Source organism: Dromiciops gliroides, chromosome 6, assembly GCF_019393635.1.
Source record: "Dromiciops gliroides isolate mDroGli1 chromosome 6, mDroGli1.pri, whole genome shotgun sequence".
Lineage (NCBI taxonomy): Eukaryota > Metazoa > Chordata > Mammalia > Microbiotheria > Microbiotheriidae > Dromiciops > Dromiciops gliroides.
In genome coordinates this window covers 35655062-35674303 of record NC_057866.1, presented here as the reverse complement: position 1 = coordinate 35674303, position 19242 = coordinate 35655062, and the positions used below count along the sequence as shown (strand labels likewise).

General features: G+C 43.2%; 1 protein-coding gene across 1 annotated transcript in view; it reads left to right on the top strand.

The window, feature by feature from the left end:
- CD44 (CD44 molecule (Indian blood group)) overlaps positions 1-19242 on the top strand; it is an 88896-nt gene that overhangs the window by 20128 nt on the left and 49526 nt on the right. Inside the window, exon 2 of the mRNA XM_043973241.1 lies at positions 16443-16608. Within this exon, the coding sequence (XP_043829176.1) occupies positions 16443-16608 (166 nt within the window). The remainder of the gene's footprint in view (positions 1-16442; positions 16609-19242) is intronic.

The following is a 19242-nucleotide window of genomic DNA, read 5'->3' as shown; positions in this document are numbered from 1 at the left end:
TTCCCCTTAGATTCTGCAGGACAGTTAAATTGCCTGCTGATACACGCTGCAGATTTTCATTCTATTTCTGGGCCAAGCCTCAGCCAATGAGCTCACGTTAAATTGAGGAAAGGCTGAAGAATGGGGGCGGGGGGGGGGGGGGGAGGGAAAGTTGGCGGCTTAGCATTGAGGCATCCTCACATGTTTACCCGAGCAACGGTCACCAAGCCTTACAAGCAGCTCGTGGATGTATCATGAGCCACTTTTTTTTTTTTTAAACTACAGCAGCTGGTAAAAGAAAAAAAGAAGGGAAAATCCCCTGGAGGCTCTGCCCTTACTTGTTCAGTTACAGTAAATCAGCTCCGCTGCCAGTCTGGGCAGATGTACTCCTTCCTGTCTCATGACAGAAAATGCAGGAGGACTTGGCCTATGGCGGGGGGTCCAAGGGTGAAGGAGATGATAGCGCCCGTGACTTGGGGTGGCCATGGAGTTGGAGCTCTGGAAGTGGAAGGGACTTCGGAGACCACCTAGCCCAGCCCCTGTGTTTTTACAAATGAGGAAAGTGAGGCCCAGGGAGTTTAAATGACTTGCTCAAGGTCACACAGGTGGCAATGGATCACATAGGAAATCCAAGAAAGGCAAGGCAGGGCAGTGGGAAGTGTGCTGGATTTGGGGTCTGGGTTTGGGTCCCAGTCCTGCCCCTTGCAATGATTTGGGGCAAGTCTCTGACCTTCTCTGGACCTCAGTTTCCACATTTGTAAAATATGAGGGTTGGACTAGGGGTGGGGGTCTCTGAGGTCCCTTATATCTCTACGTCAGAGATCTTGTGACCTATGAAAAGAAAAGGCAAAAAACTCAACCATGCCAGTTACTCCGTGGGTGACCCATTCTGGGTCTCACAAGATCACGGATTTAGAATGGAAAAGGACCTCAGGGGTCTGCCCGAGGTCATGTGTTAGTGGTGAATGTCAGATCTCTCAAGGAAAGGTCCAGGATGCCGCCTTTCCTTCTCATGGCAAGCTTTACCAAGGTGCCTCAAGAGACAGGGAGGATGCCTTGGGGATCATGGGTGGCTTTCCCCCAGAGGAGGCCTGATTAACTTGGGGATTGGGCTGCTAGCCTCACAAGCTGCTTCATGGCTCCCACTACCCCCTCTGGAGACTCTCCCAGGTTGGTGGAGGCCTTCGGTGGTGGCCCCAAGTACCTCCCTTCCTGGGGAGGTCCCTGGATTGCAACTCTCTGAGTGCAGCTGAGGTTTTTACTTATGAATTGGGTGTTCCTGGGCTGAAGAGTGAACTCCTACCCCCGCCCCCTAATTAGCAAATTCCTTTCATAGCAAGACCCTTTTATAGCTTCTTCATAACTCAAATGTCTGTTCCATGGGAAGACATTTTCAGTTGCTTGGTGTGGTCCTTGCCTTACCAAGTCCTGACCATGGAAGGTCAGAGCTCCCATGTATGTTTTATAAGTGTTTACACTGAATTCTATCCCAGTCTGGTGTTTAACGGGGAAGTGTGATGAAGTGCCTCACTTTGGGTACAATGAATGGTGGACAAAGGGCTTTTCACTGTGTGAATACCCTTTAAAACAGGTCCAGAGGCTCTGAGTGGAGCCTGGCAAGTTGTCCAGAGTGATCCGCCCACTGGGAAAAAGGAGGATGAGAGAAAGGATCCCAGGACTCCAAGCTAGAAGACTCACAGACCAGAGTTGGACAGGACCTCTGGGGGCATCCAGCCTAACCCCTCTCTTTTATTGACTGAAGCCCAGAGTATTAGTCAAAAAAGAAATTTCCATATAAAAAGAGTAGATTAAAAAATACTGGGAATTCACCACCCTGTTGTGGCAGAAGCAACGGCATTGCATCAAGAGTCACGGGACCTGGGTTTGAATTCTGGCTTTGCTATTGATGAGCCTTTTGACCCTCAAAGAGTCATTTCTCCTGACCTCAGTTTCATCATCTGTAACATGGCGGGGCTGTCCTCTCTTCCAGACTCTGAATCTCCCCTCTTGACATGTTCTTGGGATACCCTTTTTGGGGTGGGGTTAAGGGCGGGGTTTGATGCTTCTAACGGTGTTCCTCATGAAGGAAGTGATTAGAGAATATGTGTCTGCCTTGTGTGGGGCCCTCACAAGGAGACTGATGTCTGTTCTCCAGGCTCCAGGTCCACCAGTTAGAGAAGAGTCCATGTGGGACGACTGCTCAGCAGCTCCTCCTCTAAGGGGAATTGTCTCATCGGCCAAGAATGGCCGGGTTGGCCCAGCCAAGGCAAAGGCTCATTGCAGAGAGCACCCACATGGCTTACAGTAACTTAGCAAGACCCTCTCGGAGGAGATCTTAACTCTGAAGAAGATGGTCCTGGGGTCTAGAGTGTACAATCGATTCCCCATTGGCTGGAGTGTATCTTGTATGGTGTAATCTGATCATGGAAGGCTCCCAATTCTACCGCCCTTTTGCTTATCCCCTTCATGGGTCTGTCTGCTCATATTTGATGAATGAAGCATATTACTATCACAAGCCATGAGACAGAAATGGAATCCTCCAAAAGCACAGGTGGGAGGGACTCATCTGGGTTTGTCTACTTGGACAGTCACTTAGAAGAAGGGCGTGGAGGACAGAAGAGAGGGAAGGAGGGAGAAAGAGACACACACAGACAGAAAGAGAGAGAGACAGAGAGAGAAAAAGAGACACACAGAGAGAGACAGAGAGACAGAAGAAAAAGACAGAGACAGAGACAGACAGAAACAGAGAGACAAAGATAGAGACACAGAGACAGAGACAGAGAAACACACAGAGAGACAGAGAGAGAGGAGGCAAATAGATAGAGAGGAGAGACAGAGAGAAGAGAGGAGAGAGGAGAGAAGGAGAGGGAGAGGGAGAGGGAGAGAAGAGAGAGCTGCCAAAGAAAGAATATTAGGACTAGGGTGGGGAAGCCCAGTGGATATCTCCTCAGCATAGTGTCTGGCCCTAAGTAGGGCCTTAACAGATGCTGGGACTAAGATGGGAATTTGGCCTGACTTCAAACCTGAATATTCTGTCCTTTTTTTTTTTTTTTTTTTTTTGGTGAGGCAATTGGGGTTAAGTGACTTGCCCAGGGTCACACAGCTAGTATGTGTTAAGTGTCTGAGGCCGGATTTGAACTCAGGTCCTTCTGAATCCAGGGCCAGTGCTCTATCCACTGCGCTACCTAGCTGCCCCCTGAATATTCTTTCTTGCAGCTTCTCTCTGCTTCTGGTCCTGCCCTCTCTTCCACGTGAGGACTCTCTAAAACACTTAAAGACAGCTTATTCTATGCCCCAACCCTTGAGTTTTTTCTTCTCCAAGTTAATGATTCCAAGTTTCTTTAATAGAGCCTCCTCATAGGTCACGAACTCAAGAACCTTCACCATCCTGATTGCTTTCCGCTTTGTGCTCCCCAGCTCACCCTACAATGTGGTACCCAGAACTCTCCACAGTCCCTCAGATATGACCTGACCTGGGCTGAGCACAGCAGGACTGAGCGTCTCCTCCCTAGTGCTGAAGGCCGTATCTCTCTAATGCAAGCCAAGGTCACGTTAGCTTTCTTGGCCGTGTATCACAGTATTGGCTCATCCTGGGCTCGCGGTCCAATAAAACCCTCAGAGTTGTTATAGATGAAGTGCTATCTCCCTCATCTTGTCCTTGTTCTAGTGGATCGAACACTGGACTGTGGGGTCAGGAACACTTCCTTGCTGTATGATCCCGAGCCAGCGCTTTCATTTCTTTGACTCTGTCTCCTCATCTCTACAATGGACTTCAGCTTTTAAGGATGTTAAATTTAGAGGGGAGCGAGCTAAGTTACAGAGGCACTTGACATAATGCATTACGTGCTGGGTGATGCTGAAAGCACTTTAATATTTTCTTATGCTCCAAGGTCACCATTCTGAATACCATGTATCATGCTATCATAAAAGTGTTTTTTTTTTAACATTATGGATTGTTTGGCTTCTACAGCAAAGGCAATATGTGTTATTTCCCGAAAATTGTTTGGTCTTGGTATCACTTCAAGGGAATAGCTTCAATTTGTTAGTAACCCTAAAGAATGTCTGAGAATGGAATAAGTTGGTATTAAGTTACCCTTTATTAGAGATATTCAACCCATGGTTGATAACTTAATAAAGGAGACTTGACTTCTCAGGTCTATTTCAACTCTTGGAGTCTTCTGTTCTGTGGTTTCCAGATACTTGGGTTCCTTGGGTAAAGCAGCTATTCCCGGTCCAAGGTAATTTCCGTTTCCATGGTCCATGCAATTCATATCTGTTATGCTTCTACTACGGAGACTGGTCTCCAAGGGAGACAAATAGACCTTTGTTCTTGGGTACCCAGAAGGTGAAGTTTTAGTTCAATCTGGTCAAGAAAGCCCCACATCCCTTTGCCAGATTTTTGACCCTACCATAACACCCATCATGAATGGGAAGTGAACAGGATTTGACAGACAGCAGGTGGCTTGAGTTGGCCTCTTAATCTGGAGCTGCCAAACGACAGGAAATATAGAATTCAGAGGGATTCCTGTGTGCTTTCAGCTGACCTCTGGCAAGTACCTTTGCAAACGACAGGAGTGAACAAGGCACCGGGGGCTTGGCCAGCTTCATGTTGCCATTCATTTTGAAGAACTTTCCTTGAAAGGCAAATACAATAGTGTTTCTTCAACAATGCACAGTGGGGTCATTTGAAAGCTGCTCTCCCAGCCTTTAAAACCGTTGCATGAATGGGCTTTCCTTAGAAGCAGGAAGTTCCAGGCAGTCCCAGCCTAACACGAAATGGAAAAAAAAAGGACGTTTGCACGAGCCGTGGGACTCGAGCCGGATGGAAACTCATCAAAAATGCATTCCCCTTGGGCTGGCATCTGAGGCATGCATTTGCTATTTTGGACAAGCCGTGGAAGGAAGGGATGTGAGCTATGAGCCTGCTGTTAACTCAGCAAATAGTGAATTTAGGCTGATCCCCAAAATCTGCTGCTGGAGATTAAAACAATCAGGGCAGCCCATAAACCTCCCCTTTCCCATGTGGTGCTCCCATATTGCCCCTTAACTTTATATACTCACCAGTGTGGCAGAAAGATCACTGCCTGGGCTTGGCTTCAGAAGAGCTGGATTCTTGTCAATCAGTGAGCATTTATTGTGCACTTGCTGCATATGCTGGGCACCGTGCTAAAGTGTTAAAGAAAGGCAAAAGACAGTCCTAGCCCAAGAGGAACTTGCCTTCCTGGGAACAGATTCAGGTTCCCAAGTGTAAAGTGAGGGTAATTCAGTCCAACAATTACTAAATGCTTGTTATACACAAGACACAGAGCTTTGCCTTTGAAGACTAAAAATAAAATGGTCTCTGCCCACAGGGGGTTTACACTCCACTTGGCCTCATCAGGGTATTATGAGGAGTAACTTCAGAGCTTTGCACCAATCAGAGCTAGGGCACAGTAGAGTACCACAGAAAGGGTGAGATTTTGACTCAATGGTCTAGGGTTCAAATTCTGACTCTGCTACTTACTACCTGGATGTGAGTGGCTTCTCATTGTCCCTTGGTTTCTTCATATGTAAAATGAAAGGGCCTAGCTGGATTTTCCTGTCCCTTCACATTCTGAATCTTTGACCTTTTGGCCATAAGCCCAGAGCCAGAGCCTGACCCAAGGCCTTCCAACTGTAAGCCTAGTCTTCTTTCTACTGTTCTACGAAGCTTAAGGATCTGGGGTAGCTGTGTTACCTCTACTAGAGGGATGAACATCTCTCCCAAAGTGAGAGGGACAGCAGGAGCCACTTCAACTGCTAACTACAAGACTTTAGGCAAATAGAAGCTTTCCTTGGTCCCAGTTTGTGTGTCTGTAAAATGGAGATTATTGTGCAATATTGTGCAATCAGACACTTACTGGCTGTGTGACCCTGGGTAAGTCACTTCACCCTGTTTGCCTCAGTTTCCTCATGTGTAAAATGAGCTGGAGAAGGAAATGGCAAATCACTTCAGTATCTCTGCGAAGAAAACCCCAAATGGGATCGCAGAGAGTGGAAAATGACTGAAAAACAATTGAACAACAACAATAACAAAGCACACCTTTTCCATGGGGTGGCTTAGGAGATTCTCTTTATGCAGAATTTGAATTGGCCGGGGCTTTGAGTTACTAGTAGGACCAGGAATTGAAAAGTTCAACAACTGGGTAAATGCCTACTCTATGCAAGGTGCTGTGTTAGATACCAGGGACAGAACGATTATGATTAAGGATAATAATATTAACAACTACCATTTATATAGCACTTTATCCTGCACAGAACTCATCTGTACTTATTATTTGTTTGATGTGTCTCCCCTTAGACTGTCAGGGCAGGGACCCACTTTCACCTCTTTATATCCCCATCTTTTAGTGTGGTGCCTGACCCATGGTAGATGCTTAATAAATGTTCATTATTATTGACTGAGGCCCCAAATAGGAAAGTGACCTAGTTAATTTCCCTTGGGGAACAGACCTAGACTTGAACCCAGATCTTCTGACTATAGACTATACTCTTCCTTAACATTTCATGGCTTAAGTGACTTATCCATGGCCACACAGCTGGTAGGTGTCAAGGCCAGACTTGAATCCAGGCCTTTCTACCCCATAGACTTCTGGTGCCACCCTTATACCAAGCATCTTTAGAAAAAGTTTTTAAATGTTAGAAAAGGATTTAAATTTTACCTTGAAATCATTGTCATTCACCCGGCCTTTGGTTTCCTCCATTATGTTTCCCTGAAACAGAAGCTAACTCATGGCCAGGTATAGAGGGAGAGAGTGCAGTTGTGAAATGAAATCCTTAATTAATAAGCAGTTGCAGCTATGACTGCTAATGCAGAAAAGTACTAAATTATAAGTGTCTTCTTTCGTGCAAAGAAGTACTCTGCCAGGGCCTCCGAAATCAGATTTTTTGGGGTCATTTTGCCACATCCGGGGTTCATGATCACCAATCTGCTACACTAAGGACACTCCCCCCCCCAAAAATAGGAGACTTGAGAGAGGAAGTTGCTGTGAGTTTCCAGATCTCCATGGTGACAAACAACCCTATACACTGTGGTTTTTCCCCAGTTGCAGTCCTTGAGGCCTCACTATCTAAAGGGCTTTTGGCTTTAAAGAATCCTTCAGAAGTGAGACAACCCTTTCCTCAGCCTCGGGAGGGCTGCCACTCTGCTCAAGCCCCCTCAATAGGGGCGGTGGTGCGAACGAAGCCAGTGTTCCTGGGGGGAGGGCAAAGATTGGGTTACACGTCTGCCTTCCAGAGGGCACAGAAACATCACCCATCCATCCAGTCAGCCTGACCCCAGCTCAGGGACCCATAGGACTGGAGGCAACAGTGATTCTGATTACTTGGGTCATGGAATGTGACCCAAATGGAAATGCTTGTTTTATTCAATAAATTAAAAAGAGAAAAAAAGACTCGGTATTTCCAATCTGCTTTGTCTAATTGGTTGGGGGGGTATAGCGGCCAGGACTACTAGATTTGCTGGTGATGGTTTTTGATTATCTGAGAGATGGATAACTGCTCTGAGGGACCTAAAAAAGGGAGGGGGCATCCGGGAGATGAAGGCTCTGTGTTATGGTTAGGTTTGATCATTTACCATACTTATTCAATCTTCCACTTCCTTTTGGGCACCATTCTATGGGTAGAGTGAGTCATGAGCTGCACCAGGAATGCCAGGGGGCAATCCAGTCCTGGCGTGTGATTTCTCTGCCCTGGCCCATGCCAGACAATGCATTCTTTCACACACACACACACACACACACACACACACAAACACACAAACACACCCCAGTCATATGGGCTTCCTTCCTGGGGTGCATAGCAGGGTGGCAACTATAAGTACCGCTGGCCTTACGGATCAGAGGGATGGGAACTGCATCAGCATAGCTGAGGCCGTAGCAGACTTTTTTTTTTTTTTTTGCAGGGCAATGGGGGTTAAGTGGTTAAGGGGTCACACAGCTAGTACATGCCAAGTGTCTGAGGCCGGATTTGAACTCAGGTCCTCCTGAATCCAGGGCCTGTGCTTTATCCACTGCGCCACCTAGCTGCCCCTGTATCTAACTCTGACATTTTTGAATAAAAAAGAATATGCTTGGGAGACAGTCTCAGAATCAAAGATTTAGAACTGGACTGGAAGCCACACAATGCAAAATGCTTAGTCTATAGATGAGAAAATGAGGCCCAGGGGAATGAATGACCTTCCCAAAGCATCAGGACTGGTATTCTAACCCAGGGAATTCAAACCCTGTGTCTGTCATTTAAACGAGGGGGTTGATTGGGCCAGATGACCTCTCAGGTTTCTTCTAGATATAAATTGAGCATCCTATATGATACGTTAAGGGCAGCTAAGCGGTGGAGTGGATAAAGTCCTGGGTCTGGAGTTAGGAAGACTCATTTTCCTGAGTTCAAATCTGACCTCAGACACTTAGTAGCTATATGACCCTGGGCAAGTCACTTAACTTAGCTTGCCTCATTTTCCTCCTCTGTAAAGTGAGCTAGAGAAGGAAATGGTAAACCACTTCAGTCAAAGAAAATCCCAAATGGGGTCACCAAGAATCAGGCATGACTAAACACATATCACTTTACAACTTTAATTAAAAACAAGGGGACTATTAATATCCAAACAAAACTGATTCCAATCATTGATCTTCTGGGCAGTAAACAACCATTCACCAAAGCAAAGCCTTAATGGGAAGAGACAGAGAGAATTAGGTATAGTTCCATATTGGAAAAAGTACTGAATGCAGAGTAAGGAAGACCAAGGTTTAAAACCTATCTCTGAGACTTACTGTGTGACTTTGGCAGAATAACTTTATCTCTGGGATTTTTTTTCTCACTCTTGACCTCAAATCCAGCGTTCTTGTTACTCAGCCAAGAAAGGAATACCCTCTTCTATAGATTGTAGGCTAAGGATTTAGGCTTTTTTTTTTGTTTTGTTTTTGTTTGGATTTAGGCTTTTTGGGGGAAAAATATCAAAGGCAAACAAAGTGTTGTGTAAATTACCCTGGATTTGGGAGACCTGAGATCTGGGACATGTTTCTTCTGCACAAATAGGTAGGTCAGAGCTCTGCCGGTGACTTAGTACATAACCTTGAGCACAATGTCTCATTTTTCTGGACCAACCTGTTTTGTCTTTGGAAAATTCGGGCTGAACAAGACTATCTCTCATGCCCCTTCCAATTCTGAAGTTTTTTAAAGGAGTATCTTTGGTTGACTTTGTTTTTCAGTGGTTAATTCTACTTTCCCAAGTCCTCCAGTTTTTCCAACTTCTTGGTACAATAACCAACCAAGCTGGGTTCTTATGTTATGGTTCAGGATACGAGCTCAGCCAGTTTCATTCAGTCAGTGAACAAGTATTTCATAAGCATATATGTATATATGTGTATACATATGTGTGTATGTAGTATGTATGTATGTATATGTATGCCAGGCACTGTGCTGAGTGCTGTGGAAGCAGAGAAAGGAAGTAAGAGTTCAGATTTTTTAAAATGATAAATATCATAGAAGTGAATACAGATGATTTGAAGCTCTTTCTCTCTCTCCATCCAGCTCACTCCCCATTTCCCTTCTATAGCTATTGCCATGGGACTTGGATCCGAATGAGTTAATAATCATGGCTAGGGTCTGGGGAAACCAACCCGCGTGTCCCCCAGGCGGATGCAGCGTTGTTGTTCCTTTGCCTTCCCTTCTAAACCCTGAAGTGTTTGGTAAATGTTAGCTGCTCTTGCCGTTATTGAATGAGCCCCTCAAAAGACCTTTAGTTTTGGACCTACCAAACATTCTGGGTCCTTTTATTGTTTAGAAATGATGGTTATCATCTTTGAGAGAATGAATGTGCTGGATGTCTGTTTTTCCTCTTTCCAGAAGGAGTCCTGATTATCGTGTTGATAAAAGAGGCAGTAATGATTTTTTATTTTTATTTATTTATTTTTTTGGTGAGGCAATTGGGGTTAAGTGACTTGCCCAGGGTCACACAGCTAGTATGTCTTAAGTGTCTGAGGCTGGATTTGAACTCAGGTACTCCTGACTCCAGGGCCAGTGCTCTATCCACTGCACCACCTAGCTACCCCAGTAATGATTTTTTAAAAAGAAAAAAAAAATCCAACACTGAGTGATCCCCCTTGGAAAAGACCAGGTCATCAAAGGATTGTGGCGTGCCTTCTTTACTACTAGGAATCCAGAGGACAGCATTCCAAGATTATAGAATTTAGAAGGGACTTTCAAGCCCAACCTTCCACCCACTTTTTTTTTTTTTTTTTTTAGTGAGGCAATTAGGGTTAAGTGACTTGCCCAGGGTCACACAGCTAGTAAGTGTTAAGTGTCTGAGGCCGAATTTGAACTCAGGTACTCCTGACTCCAGGGCCGGTGCTCTATCCACTGTGCCACCTAGCTGCCCTTTTCCACCTACTTCTAGCTTTATTGCTACCATTGTGACCTTGATCCAGTCCTAATCGTTCTGTTTTTCAGTTTTCTCTTTTGTTAAATGAGAATCATAACATATCAGAGACCCTGGGCAGGGGAGTGGAGAGGGGAAGGGTCTTATTGCCTCCTCATTGTCTATAGATCCAAAGGATGAGGGTCATGAAAGACAAGGAGGGAAATCCCCTTCCCCTTCAGACTCCCTATCCATCCTTGCTCCTCCCTGACTTACCTTATAGATGTATTTTTATTTGTTTATTTTTGGATTGTATCCGAGATTGAATTGATATAGGGAATTCCCAGTGATGCAATTTCCCCATCAATGACCTTTTATCCTGCCACCTCACACTGTCACTTGTTCTGAAATTTAGGGTCTTGGTGAGTCATCTGGGGGCATTGAGAGGTTCATTGTCCTGCAGCCAGTGTGTATCAAAGGTGAGACTTGAACCTGGTTCTTCTTGACTCCAAGGCTAGGGGTTCTCTATCTATTACACCATGCTATCCCTCACATGTATGTTATAGATAATGTATTTGGAGCATCACAAACGTTATGAAACACCCTACCAATAGAAGACTTTCTTATTACAACTCTTTTTCATATACTGAGGCAGTATTCTGTCATAGATGGAATTCTAGGCTCAGGGTCAAAAAAAAGACTAGGGTTCAAATCCTGCCTTTGACTCTTATTAGTTGTCACTTAAACTTTGTGTATTACTGGAAACTCCCTAAGAATTCCTCTAACAAAGCAGAGATGGGTTATGTGTGCTTGGTGGGAGTTTTCTTCTTTGATGAAATCACAGATCCTTCTCATATACTTCTGTATAAAAATAATTTAAATCATTTTGACCATTTCTTGGTATATGGTATGAGATGGTCTATACCTAGTTTCTGCCATATCGTTTTCTATTTTTCCCAGCAGTTTTTGTCAAATAATGAGTTTTTGTTCTAAAAGCTTGGATCTTTGGGTTTATTATATACTAGAATACTATAGTCATTTACTATAGTGTAATTCATACCTATTCTATTCCACTGACCCACTAGTCTATTTCTTAGCCAGTACTGGATAGTTTTGATAATTATCACTTTATAATACAGTTTGAGATCTGGTATGCCTAGACCACCTTCCTTTACATTTTTTATTGATTCCCTTGATATCCTTGATGTTTTGTTCTTCCAGATACATTTCATTATTATTATTTTTTCTATGTCTATAAAATAATTTTTGCAGTTTGATTGGCACGTGCTGAATAAATAGATTAATTTGGGTAAAAATGCCATTTTTATTATATTGGTTCAGGCTACCCACGAGTACTTAATATTTTTCCGATGGCTTAGATCTGACTTTATTTGTGTGAAAAATGTGTTGTAGTTGTGTTCCTATCATGTGAGCCCAAATGCATTAAACAGATAAATAGATTCCTCAATTGGGAATGTGTTACCTGGGGGGTGGTGTTAATAGGCTCCCCCCATTGAGTTCATCAAACCAACGTTGGATATTCACCTGCCAAGTAAATTATAAGGGGATCCTCTTTCAGGTACAGGTTGAAGAGCTTAGCACTCAGATCCCTGCAGTCCTTTCTGATTCTGAAATTCTAAAATCCTGTGGCTACTAATTCTACCAGTCGACTTCCCCATGGCATGCATTCAGCATCTATACCAAAGTGTTTCAGCAAATATCCTTGCTGAACATTTGGGAGCATGTTATGTCATGCAAACTGGCATTGTTCCAGCACACGGGTGCTGAGCTAGAATTCAAGGGCTAACCTTTCTGTGAGCCTAGAGTTCAGGGCTAGTGATAAGAAAATTGGTCAGAAGGTAACTTCCTGGGCCTACATCGTTCTTGATGCTAAATCGTTTCCCATCTTTTTTAGCCCTGTATCTCCTTTCTTTCCCAAGCTATAGGAAACAACATGAACAAAGGCATGGGGGTGGGAAAATACAGGGTATATACACGCAGGGAAAGGCAAATAGTCTGGTTTGGTTAGAATTTAGAATACATAGAAGAGGGGGCAGCTAGGTGGCGCAGTGGATAAAGCACTGGCCCTGGATTCAGGAGGACCTGATTTCAAATCCAGCCTCAGACACTTGACACTTACTAGCTGTGTGACCCTGGGCTAGTCACTTAACCCTCATTGCCCTGCAAAAAAATAAAGTAAAATAAAATAAAGAGTCATACTCCTCCATAACTTCCTGTTTTTTAAAAAAAGAATACATAGAAGAGAGAACCAAATTGGGTACAACCTGGACTTCTAGGGCAGGGAAGCTTCACATTTACTCTGAAGAAGGAAGTCAGTCATCAGAGAGTTTTGAGCAGAGGAGGGACACCATCAGATCTGATCTCTGTATTTCAAAAGGAGTTCTCAAGTGTACATTTCCATCAGATACTTTTGCCTTACACACTATTTGCCTCATTAAGAGAAATGCATTAAAAAGCAAAAAAGACATTTTGAGACCAAAGTTCTCATTAAAATAGTCGGATACTCTCCAGATATAATCAAAGAAGATGAAAGATTCTAAATTGGCCTATTTTTCTTGAAGCTGGATTTTGTGTTTCTTATCCTGACTTCAGAACCAAGATCATCGTCCTTATTGCTTTTATCAGACGGTGCTGACAAGTGTTTGGGGCCCACAGCCATAATCTGTGGTAATGAGTATTATCTGGGTGGTTATTTAGCAATTTTAGTAATCGCCATCCTTCCTCTTCAGCTACTCAGAAAGCTGAATAAATAAGCAATTTTTTTTAAAAAAAGCATTCATTAATCACTTACAGTTTGAAAAGCACTGTGCTAAGCCCTGGCAATGCAAACAGAAAAGCAAGGGAGTCCCTGTTCTCAAGAGACTTCCATTCTCATGGGGGAGATAATGGTGATGATGACAACGATGACAACAAGTATTTATGTAGCATTTTAAGGTTTACAAAATGCTTTATAAATATTATCTCATTTGGTCCTCTCACTCTGGAAGGTAGGTGGCGTTATTACCCCCATTTTACAGATGAGGAAACTGAGGTAGACAGAAGTCAAATGACTTGCTCAGGGTCACCCAGCTAGAAAGTGTCTGAAGTCAAATTTGAACTCATCTTTCTGGATCTTGGTCTAGTGGCTCTAGCTACTGTTTTTTTTTTTTTCTACAAATAGATGGATATAGTTCTCAGAGCACAGAGACAAAGAAGATGGAACCACATCTTCTTTAATGTCATTTCAATTGATAATTATATTTCTGTTTCTTAATTTTCTCAGTGGGGTAGGGAGGAAAATTTGCCCTTGGTTCCTCAATGCTGCTTTGAATGATCTGGTGAGGAAACTTTATAGGCTTGGAATAGGTTTGGGGGTGGGCATTAGGGGTAGCCAGAAGCATGGGAATAATAATTCTTTCCTTCGTCTCCTCCTGATCCCATTGTCTTACTCCAGAGTATACTTTTCTCCTGAAATGGAGGCAGGGCATTGAGGCAGCCAGCCAGGGAAGGTTACTGCCTACAAAACTACCTTTTTCTCCTTCAGATCATGTACTGATCCAGGCTGGCTTAGACTAGAGACAGAGAGGACCTTCAGGCATAGTACATACAATGTTAGAACTGGAAGGGAACATGGAGCATAAGAGAAGAAACTTGGAACATGGGTCCTAAAATATCAGACCTGGAAGGGACCTTCAAACACAGTCCACAAATGCCAGAATTGGAAGGAAATTTAGAACACAGAATCCAGTGCTGAATGTTGAGAAATGCTCTTCTGGGTGTGCATTTAAATTTCAAAATGAAAAAAAAAATTTTTTTAAAAAGAACATAGAACACGGAGTATCAGAGCCAGAAGACATTTTTGAGAAGCCTTCTAGTCCAACCTTTCGTGTTACAGATGTGGAAACTGAGCCACAGGAAAGGTAAATGACCTACCCAATCTTACACAGCTAGTAAGTGGGAGAGAATTACTGCCTAGGTTTGGAATGGGGCTGGAGAGAGGACTTTGGGAATAGGAAGGACAGATAATGTGCAGAAAACTCAATGCATTTGTTCAAAGAAGGTGAAAATCTGTGTTTCTGAGCCCCAGTGAGGAGCGCTTCATCACCGTGGGTGTTTCTTGATTCCCAGGCGTTATTTAAATCACTTCACCTTTCTCTGTCTGAGGTTACTCATCTGCAAATTGGGGATAATATGCTACCTGAGGAATAATGAGGTTATTTAATAATTAAGGTTCTTGAAGTCTTCAGAGATTGCAATATAAGATCAAGTATAACAGTATAATTTTCTGCTGCTCGTTGAGACTACAGATTAATTTCTGCAAAACTCGTAAGAGGCCCGATGTGCATTTCTGCATCGGACGCTAATTAAAGAATTCTTTATCTCGTAAGATGTCAACTTGGCTTTAGGCTTTGGGTCAGTTACCGTATGGGCATTTGGGCATAGCAACAGATCGCTCCTCCTGGAAATGCTCAGATCAGTGCTGATGCCTTCTATTTTCTAGTACTCGGCAGTTGAACAGAGTGGTTTCATGCATAGTATCTCGTTTGCCTCCCCCAACAACCTGTGGGGCAAGTAGGGCAGGACTGAGTATCCTCATTTCATAGATGAAGATGAAGCTTCAAAGGTTTGAGCGACTTGTCAAGTTCTTACATTTAGAGTCAGAGCCAGGACTGAAGAATAAAAGAAATACAGAATTGGAAAGGACCGAAGTAGACATTCAATTCAACCCACATTTGAACAAGAATCCATCCTACATCATACTTGACCAATGGGCATCCTTTCTTCCTTCTCTCCCTCCCACCTTCCCTTCCTCTCCCTTCCCTTCTTTTCCCCTTCCTCCCTCTCTTTCCTCTCTTCATTCTTTTCTTCCTCTTTTCTCCCCTTTCTCCTTCCCTCTCTCACTACCTCCAAAGCAGCCCTTCCCACTTTTATTTATCTCTTATTGTTAGAAAGTTCTTCCTTGTGTTCAGTAAAAATTTATCTCTTTGGGCCATTGCTCCCCAGTTCTGGGGCCAAACAGAGCAACACTAATATATTTTCTATGTGCCATATATTCAAAGACTTGAAGACAGCTGTCATGTCCCACCTTACTCAAGTCTCTTCTCCAACCAGAAAATCTCCTATTCTTTCCATAGGTCCTCAGAAGGCATGATTTTGAGAACCATTATTATAAAAGTCAAACAAAGGTCTTCTGAAGACCAGTACAGGGCTCCTTCTACTCCATACAACAAACAGGGGTTTGCTCACTCAGAGGATTTAAGAATGAGATTGCTTTGCCTTAGAGTTTCTCAGAATCAGACTCCATGTGATGGTGCTTTTGGGGAGACATTTATGCTGTAGTGGAATGAGAACTTGGCCCAGAATGTTTGAGCTATGATTGAGTCCCAGTACTGCTGTGGGACACTGTCTTCTCATCTTTAAAATGGGGATCCACTGGATATTTCTCAGACTTGACACTCTGTCTCTTGGCTTGGTCCCACATGGTTAAAAGCTACCACCCTAATCCAGGTACCTACCTCACCTCTGCTTCTTGGGACTCCTATTTTCTTTCAAAACTCAGGTCAAGCTTTTACAAGAAACCTCTCCTCACCTCACCCAGCAGCTCCCTCTCAAAACTTTCTTGTATCATTTTGCATATATTCTGCATAAACTTACATGTGTGCATATTATTTCCTTCGTTAGAATGCAAGCTTGTTGAGACAAGGGACTGTTTCACTTTTGTCTTTGTATCTCTTCAGTAGTTAGCACAGTACCTAGCACATAGTAGGCTAATTATTGAAATATTTTATAAACTTTTAAGCACTATGGAAATGGGTTACAATTCTATAGAAATTTCTATATAAATGCTACAATTCAATAGTTCAAAATATAATAATATATTATATATCATTAATATTACAATGAATATATAATATGATGTGACATGACATGACATAAATGTATATAAATTAATTGTATAAATTAACCATGTGCATTAGAGTTTTAAGACTAAGTTAATTCTAATGGCTTGAGAATCTGTGGATTATTGTCCTTTAATTGGGACTAACCGGTATGCTGACTTTGTATCTTTCTTTCTCCTTTCAATCAACAGAACTGAATATCACCTGCAGATATGCAGGTGTTTATCACGTTGAGAAAAATGGCCGATACAGTATTTCTCGAACCGAGGCTGCTGACCTTTGCAAGGCTTTTAACAGCACCCTGCCTACCCTGGCACAGATGGAACAGGCATTGAGCATTGGGTTCGAGACTTGCAGGTAATGATGATAATAATAACAATAATCATAGTGTATTATTATACCCATTTCATTGATCAGGAAACTGAGTCTCAGAGAAGTGAGGCCGGTTGTCTTACCCAGGGTCACATATGGGCTAGTAAATGGTTGAGCCTGGACTTTTACCCAGGTCTTCTGACTTTTAGAGCTCCTTCCATTGCAAAGGGAACAGTTTCCCTGAGGGAAGTGGGGTTAGTCATCAGAAGTTGGCTCTACAGAGGGGTGTGGGGAGATTGGGAGGGTCAGAGTGACAGCTGGCTGGGCAGTCTCTTAAAGACTCTGATCCACCTATTAATTTGTCAAAGTCAAATTGAAACTAGTGTGACAACTGGAATTTTAGTAGACTTAATTTTCTGTCATCTGCTTGTTCTGGGCTGAAATGCTTCCCCAGCTTTCCCCTGCCTTTGAAGAGGCTCCTGCTAGAATTGTCTGAGCCACAAGAGAAGAAATAAAGAGCAGTGTTTGAGATCAATATGTGATTCATACTCTAGGACTTGACATGTCAGGAACCCCCTTTTTTCTTGTTTTGTCGTTTTTTCTTTCTTCTCTTTTTTATTCTTCCTTTTTTTTCTTTCATGTATTTTTTAGTTTAGAATTGTGATTAAAAAAATAAATAAAAGAAGTGTGATTTAACTGATATCTAGACCTTGCAGCTACTTGGCACAGAATGCTGGGCTTAGAGTCAGGAAGACTTATCCTCCTGAATTCAAATCCAGCTCTGGACACTTACTAGCTCTGTGTGACTCTGCAAGTTCCTTAAGCCCGTTTGTCTCAGTTTTCTTATCTGTAAAATGGAGAAGGAAATGGCAAACTGCTCCAGCATCTTTGCCAAGAAAACCCCAAATGGGGTCATGAAGAGTCAGACACGACTGAAAAGACTGAACAACTTCCAGAGTGGAAATTCCCTTTACTGATTCTGTTAGACAACTATTCTACAGCTTGCAATGGACAATGAGTGGTTAAGAGTTTTGCTGATGGGGCAGCTAGGTGGCACAGTGGATAGAGTAGCGGCCCTGGATTCAGGAGTACCTGAGTTCAAATCCGATCTCAGACACTTGACAACTTACTAGCTGTGTGACCCTGGGCAAGTCACTTAACCCCAATTGCCTCAAAAAAAAAAAAAGAGTTTTGCTGATAGTCATGGATCTGGTATGTGTCAGAGAAGAGATTTTACCTTAGCTTCTCCTGACTCCAAAGCTGGACCTCTATATGTCGTGTCCAGCTACCTGTCTCATTTTGATGTACTCTCTGTTCCACTTATCAAAGAAGCTTGTTTGCTGCTGCCCTCCACTCTCCACATGCCATCTCTTGCCTCCTTGTCTTTGCCCAGGCTGCCCCCTCTCTTTAGAAAGACCTCCTCACTTTTGCCTCAGTTTTCCTGGATTTTTTCAAAGCATACCTAGCCCAGGTATCACATCCTACATGAAATTTGTTTTGCTTCTCCTTGGATTTAGTGCTTTTAGTCCTGAAATGACATTATCTTTGCCTTATTTGCACTTCCCTCATATTTACCTGTATGCGTGTTGTATCTCTTCCCATCCACAACTTCCTTATATAAATTCTTTGAGGGAAGTGATGGTAATTTTTTTCACAGCATCCTCAGTGCTAAACACTGAGCTTGACAAATAGTAAGCATCTAATAAATGTTTATTGAATTGAATTTCTCCCTCCCTCTCCCTCTCTCCTTCTCTCCTTCCTTCCTTCCTTTTCTTCTTTCTTCATCTGTCCCAATCTGGGAAGAAAAAAACAAAACACCTATTAAACCAAACCAAACCAAACCAAACCAAACTCTTCTTAGAGATTTAAAAAAAAAATCCCCTTGTTTTCAATGTACCAAGAAGGGCCCCCAAAGTACTATACTTTCACTGTCTCTTCCCATATACCTTTTGTTTCCTCAAACCTATCTTGTGCTGCTTTGCATCAAGAGAAGAGCCTCATCTGTATCTCTGGTCCTATGGGCAGCAGTGCCAGTTAGCAGTTAGGGACAGGGCTGACCACAAATGGAAAGTTCTTCATTTTCACTTGAAGGTTTCTATGTAATCTCCTCATTGCCTGCTCTGCACCTTCCGGAGTTGACCCACAGCTTCCCCTTCTTCACACACGCACGTACGCACACTCTGCAGAGATCACCATGGAAACCTCCTAACGTCTCCATGACAGTCAGGATCCTTGGTTACCTGGTGGCCAGTTTGGAGACTTGATTAGAGTCTAAGCTCTTAGCTACCCAAGTCACCTTCCCTCCCAGAGACTCACTTTCTTTTTCTTTTTCTTTTTAGTGAGGCAATTGGGGTTAAGTGACTTGCCCAGGGTCACACAGCTAGTAAGTGTTAAGTGTCTGAGGTCGGATTTGAACTCAGGTACTCCTGAATCCAGGGCTGGTGTTCTCTCCACTGCGCCACCTAGCTGTTCTGAGACGCACTTTCTTTACTGGCAGAAGGATGAAGTTGGATTAGATACCCTCGAATTTAGAGTCAGAGGACCTGGATTGGAATTCTGACTCTGTGATTAATGACCTATAGTACACTGTAAACTGAGAGGATTGGGCTGAATGGTTTCCAAAGTCCCTTTGGGATGTTAAACAATTAAAATTCTATCCAGATCCAAGACACCAAATCC